Source organism: Hypanus sabinus, chromosome 18 (genome assembly GCF_030144855.1).
Source record: "Hypanus sabinus isolate sHypSab1 chromosome 18, sHypSab1.hap1, whole genome shotgun sequence".
Classification (NCBI taxonomy): Eukaryota; Metazoa; Chordata; class Chondrichthyes; order Myliobatiformes; family Dasyatidae; genus Hypanus; species Hypanus sabinus.
This window is the reverse complement of record NC_082723.1, coordinates 28,386,217-28,392,216: the sequence shown is the minus strand read 5'-3', so window position 1 is coordinate 28,392,216 and position 6,000 is coordinate 28,386,217. Positions and strand designations below refer to the sequence as shown.

The 6,000-nt window shown below is 45.7% G+C and overlaps 1 protein-coding gene across 2 annotated transcripts in view; it reads left to right on the top strand.

Moving 5' to 3' along the window:
* The first annotated feature begins 206 nt into the window (after positions 1 to 206).
* The window catches only part of LOC132407439 (LIM/homeobox protein Lhx2-like), a 55,996-nt gene continuing 50,202 nt past the window's right edge, over positions 207 to 6,000 (top strand). The window contains exons 1-3 of one of the 2 annotated variants that reach the window (XM_059993942.1): positions 207 to 338; positions 1,721 to 1,923; positions 4,757 to 5,111. In XM_059993942.1, the coding sequence (XP_059849925.1) occupies positions 222 to 338; positions 1,721 to 1,923; positions 4,757 to 5,111 (675 nt within the window). In that variant the 5' untranslated portion in view covers positions 207 to 221. Of the gene's footprint in view, positions 339 to 1,720; positions 1,924 to 4,756; positions 5,116 to 6,000 lie in introns of both variants that reach the window. The other variant, XM_059993941.1, reaches the window with a different exon arrangement.

The window sequence follows — 6,000 nt, the reverse complement described above, 5'->3', positions numbered from 1 at the left end:
CCACTTAAAAAAAAGTTGCAAGTGACGTGATTTTTTTTTGATATTCTTATTTTTTTTAAACCGGTCCTGTGGTCTGACCTCGCTTTTGTTTCTGTTGCTGAGAGAGCGAGAGCGAGAGATTTGGGCATATCCGCGTATAAATGCATGGCTTAAGTCTCCGGCTTATGGAAGTTCTGAGTTCGAAGCCTGAGCAAGACACGTGTAATTTCCGCCGCTCAGCGATGCTTTTCCACGGAATCTCGGGGGGTGAGATGCAGGGAGTTATAGAGGAGATGGAAAGACGGTCGAAGATGGAGCCAGCCAACAGTGCGGGGATAGAGATGGGGGAAAAAGACACGGTAGGCACCACGGGTTTAACTATCCTAGAGGACTGCGCTGGGATTGGGCAATTGTTATTTAAAACAAAATCGTTTTATGCACCCACGCCTAACGAAGTAAGTTATTTTTAAGATTAGTTTTCTTGCTATAATCTTTTTAACCGGGTGCTAGAGCGACTGCTTTGAATCTGAGTATCACAGACTCGGTCGTGGTGGCGGGTGACTGATGTCTTCCGGAGTATCCATCAGATGGAAGGCTTTAATCAAACGTTATCATTAATCAGATTTTTAAAGGAAGATGCCTGCGCTTGTGAAATCAAAACTTTGGAGAAAGGCAGACAATGTGTCGGACCCTGCCCACGAGCAGGTCGGGTGTGTTCCGCGTGATAACCTGGGCTCTGCCGCTTGTGTTTAGTCTTAAAATTTCACCAGGCAAGCAACAGAAAAAAAATTAAGAAAAACTAGGGGCAGCTCGATTTCGTAGTCTGAGTAACTTTATTTTCGAACTGAGACAGACATGACTGCGCACGGATTAAACAGACGGTAAGAAATTGCAAACACGGGCTCAAGGTGTCCGGCTGTCCTGGTGAGAAGTCGCCTGGAATAAGTTGTGGAGCAAATGAGTCTTAGAGGGGATTGCTGCGAAATTAAACCCCACAAATTACCGATCGGATGGTATTAAAACGTTCACAATGATTTTCTGGAAAGGAACCGATGTTGCCTTTCTTTTTAAAGATGGGGTTGTTTCAAATCGCTGGTATTCAGGTTCCAAAGTACTACCCTCAAAGAGATGTTTCTGTGGGATTGCAAAATAACGGTAGGCCTGTGTTCATAAATAATAAAACTTGTCATATAAACAGCGACTTTAAACCTGACGGTTATTGAAACAGAATGTGATTAATAGTTTGGCAAAGGATCAGTGATACGTGTTTGTGGAAATGAAGGCGCCCTTTGTATTGAGCGAAATTGTTAGCAGGAATATTTTCATTAAAGCGGAGATGAGGTGTTTTAAACAGTGGTTGTGGTGGCGGATAGAAGAAGCAGAAAGATTCTGTGTGACGAGGCTGTTAGCCCGCAGCTGCTTTGAAGGTTGGCAAGGATTCGGAAGACAACAGGACAAAAAGAGCCGCTTCGGTAATATTCAGCAGCAATCAAGTTCTTGTTAACCACGTAATTTAGTCCAAGTCAAGAATCAAACAGGGCAGCATCTAGATAATAACCATAGTGGCGTGCATGTAACGTATCAAAAGTACAACGCTGTAGTGGAATTAATCAGACCGTAATCCGTGTTTGAAATATATATGGTGTGAGCTCTTCCCCGGCTGACAAGGTGTAAATATCTATCGCTGTTTCTGGTGCGTGGTAGAGTGGACGCTGACGGGGTAACCGCTTCTGTTTTTCAGACTATGCCGTCTCTTAGCGGCGACCGGCCCGCTCTCTGCGCCGGCTGTGGGGGCAAAATCTCAGATCGTTACTACCTCCTGGCCGTGGACAAGCAGTGGCATATGCGCTGCCTTAAGTGCTGCGAATGTAAGCTGGCCCTGGAGTCCGAGCTGACTTGCTTCGCTAAGGACGGCAGCATCTACTGCAAAGAAGATTATTACAGGTACCTTAAAACACAATGTTAAAATCGCGGCCAACACGCCAATCCCAGCCCGCAGCAACACGGGGGCTACCGCACTGAAAGAGAGAAGACACGAATTTCCACCTAATTAGTCGGGATGGTCTAACTTGGAATGATATAGCCATAATTAGCGTTAAACATTATTGTCTGAATCACTGTGCGTCAGTTAAAGACCTTTTTTTTACACAAAGTGCTTCGAAATAGATACCACGCTCAAGCAGAGGGCACGAATGCCTTTTCCTTGATAAGTAAATGCTTTAATTCCATCGGATACTTAGATACTTTTTTGCTGTTTCCCTGTCAGAGGGTCAGAAGTTTAACAGTGAGATGATAATCCGTCTATGATCAAAACGGAATATTAAATCCAAACAAGCAATTAAATTGTTTTGCGATAGTCGAAGTTGTTTGAAACCTGTTATTGGGTGGACGGTGTATAAATAAAATCACATTAGCTCTTGTCACGCCGTAAGTAGACCACAATAGAAACAATAAAACGAGGCTTGTGTTAATACTCTAATTAAGTTTAATTGTGTTCTAACTGTGTTAAATAAAATTTAATACCAGCGACAGCGATTCTTGCAGTTAAATATAATGGAATGAACGACATCCAGCAGTTACAATAACCCGGCTGGGCACGGTGTCTTCCCACTGTACCAGGCGAAAGCGCTGTTTCTGCCGCTAGTCAGTTTCCTGGTATCGGGGTCTTAGCTACGGAATTAATCCGAATCGGAATCAGGTTTATTATCACTGGCATATGTCGTGAAATTTGTTATTTTGCGGCAACACTACAGTGCAATACATAAAACAAATTTCACGACATTGTGCCTGTGATATTAGTGCTAATTCTGATTTTGATTAAACGGACTTGTGAATTTAAATTGGGGCAAATATAGGCAGTCCGGTACCGGAAAGATCTGGGCTTTTTGCTTTTAGCCAACCGTGTGGTTACTGGGCACGAACAGGGAGAAAAGAACAAGCTGGAGAAGTTTCACACAGGGGAGGTTACTACGAGTTAACGATGTTTATTTTTGAATCTTGGGAAGGCATATTTGCCGTATTTTATTGCAAGGCCGCGAGACAGTGATTCTATCTGGCATTGATAGCGAGAGAGAAAAAATACCCTTTGCAAACCTTTGAAACGCTTACAACGACGGGGAAATGATCCCCTAATCCGCATTCGGCGCGAATAAGTGTAGGTTTAAAACAGGATTCTGCTAGTAATAAGATTCTGCGGCGCTTCAGGACGGAGCTGGTTAGTTGAGATTTCACGCCTAGTCTCGACTTGGTCCGTAAGCTATTTCTGCAGAGCACTCTTATACTTACAAGGGACATATAAATAGTTAATGTTTTAAATCATGCAGCGTCATATTTTTCCAACGATTTTCTAATTTAAGACCCGCAACACAGTTTAAGGCAAACGGACCGAGATATAACACGAATATTTATTTCGGTTCGCGTGCTCTCGGGCAGGCGAAACGTCAGCCAGCCAAGCTCAGAGAAGCAGTTTTACGGGCGTAGTGATTTCCAAGTGGAATATGTGGGAACAAGTGCAGGGGACGCCAACGAATTATCATAATTTTTCGGATGGGAGGGGTTGCTAAAATGTGTGGGATATAATGGAGTCTAAGGAATTGTTTTGCACTATAGTTCCAATTGTTAAACTCCCTCACCCAGTTTGATTAGCGGTTAACGAAGGCGGAAAGGTGGCGGTTTAAATGGAGCTCACCCGTTAACCGGTATCCAGCACCCCCAAGTTTTAAACCTTCAGTTTCAAGGAGGTGGGAATCCTTCCTGAAATAGCCCCCCTGCTGTAAAACGAACCATTTGCCCTTCTGCATGGAACTGTGGCCTAAAGAGGTATAATATTTCTAAAGTTAAGCCAAGTCTCATTGAATAGAAAAGGAGATGGAGTGTGTCAGGCGCCGCTGTGAAGATGTGGCTGACAATCTTTTCAGCGGGGACGGGCAGTATTCTACAACTTCACGCTCAGTCCAACCAAGAGTGTGCAGGATTCTTAAAGCAGGGAGACGGGACGTTTTGAAAGTGGAGTTCAGTCATTTTCTTGATATGTTATTGCAAATATGACGGTACTGCCAAAACCCCAAACTCTAATAATTCCTGACCAAAACCTTTCTGCAAACCCGACCTTTGCTGGAGAGGGGAATGTGGTTTAGTGCATTGTTTGTATGAATGCTTATGGGTAAGAGTAGAGGTGTGTGTGTGTGTGTGTGTGTGTGTGTGTGTGGGTGGGGGGGGGAGGTTGAGAGAGCTAAAGACAGTGTCTGAGAAACACAGTTGGTGCGTGTGTGTCAGATTGGCGTCTGTATCTGTGTATGAGTGCTGACAGATGTGTGTATGTGGGTATTTGTGTAAGTGTCAATGTATGCGAGAGAGAAGAGAGAGTGTGAGAGAGGTAAAGGCTGACTTAGGAAAAACTGTTAGTGATCGGTTTAGTGTGTGTGTGTATTCGTGTAAGTGTTTAGCTATTTGTGCATGAGGGAAAGATAAAGACAGAGACTTTCAGTTCATGTGATAGGTTTTGTGTGTGTCTATGTGTATGAGTGCTCGTCTATCAGTGTGTGTATCTATATTCCAGTCTGTGTGTATTTTGTATGGGTGTCTACCTGTCTGTGTGCGTGTACCTGTGGTTTGAGGCATACTCTCCAGACAACACCACCACCTTGGTTCTTCACGGGAAGTATCTGATTGTAATTAGATTCCACACCACGGACGAAGCGTTAAACTAACTTATGAACAATTGACATAAGACACCAACAGGTTTTATGTGTAACGTTTCCCTTCGCACTCCCCGCAGGAGATTCTCCGTACAAAGGTGCGCCAGATGTCACCTCGGGATCTCAGCGTCGGAGATGGTGATGAGAGCCAGGGACTTGGTCTACCATTTGAACTGTTTCATATGTACCACGTGCAACAAAATGCTGGCGACCGGAGATCACTTCGGCATGAAGGACAGTCTGGTGTACTGCAGGGTGCACTTCGAGACACTGATTCAGGGCGATTTTCAGGCGCACTTCAACCACGCGGACGTGGGCTCCAAGAGCGGCGGCACTCTGGGGTTACCCTTCTACAACGGCATGAACACGGTGCAGAAGGGCCGGCCGCGGAAGAGGAAGAGCCCAGGGCCCGGGGCTGACCTGGCGGCTTACAACGCAGGTAGGAACCTGGCAATACTCTGTCTGGGCTGGTTATATCAACTGGTGAGAATGTCAGCCAGATGGGCGCTTCTTGTGAAAGCAGCGCCCACTTCTACCACAAATAGGATGGAGGTAGACCCATGTCTGAATGCCACTTTTGCCCCTTGTGTTGCTCTATGGCAGGTGGCTGTAATTGCGAGCACCCGTGGTTGGTAACTAAGTCCTGGACTTAGAAGTCGTAGAACATTAAAGCACAGAAAGAGGCCATTCTGCCCGTCTAGTCCGCTCCAAACCATTATTCTGCCTAGTCGCCTCGACCTGCACTCGGACCATAGACTTCCACTCCACATCTGTGTACCTATCTAAATCTTCCTTAAATGCTGAAATCGAACCCGCATCTACCAGTGCTGCGGGCAGCTCGTTCCACACTCTCACCGCCCCCGAGAAGGTCCCCCTCAGGTTCGTCTTCAGCATTTCATCTTTCACCGTGAACCCGTGACCTCTGGTTCCGGTCTCACGCAACTTCAGCGGTGAAAGCCAATCTATACCCTTCATGATCATACACTGTGTGAGGTGGTACTGTCCAATCACAGAAAACAATGCCCCACACTTTAAAGTGGGGCGCACAGCCTTCTCCTCCTGGGGAAAGGGAACAGGAGAGATGTGGTTCCACACCCATCACCTGCCCTTCCATGGCAGGCTATTTGTCCAAGATGCGCCTAAGCTTGGGGCAAAGTTCCTTATGAGAAACTTATAGTTTTGCTGTCTGTAGTTGCTGGGAGCCGCTGGTGTCGACCCAAGATTCCCTCCCACGTGTGTGCGTGTGTGTTTGTGTGAGACAGAGAGAGAGATCGTGTTTCTGTATTAAATGTGTGTACGGTTGTAGTGTGTGTTGATGTGTGTA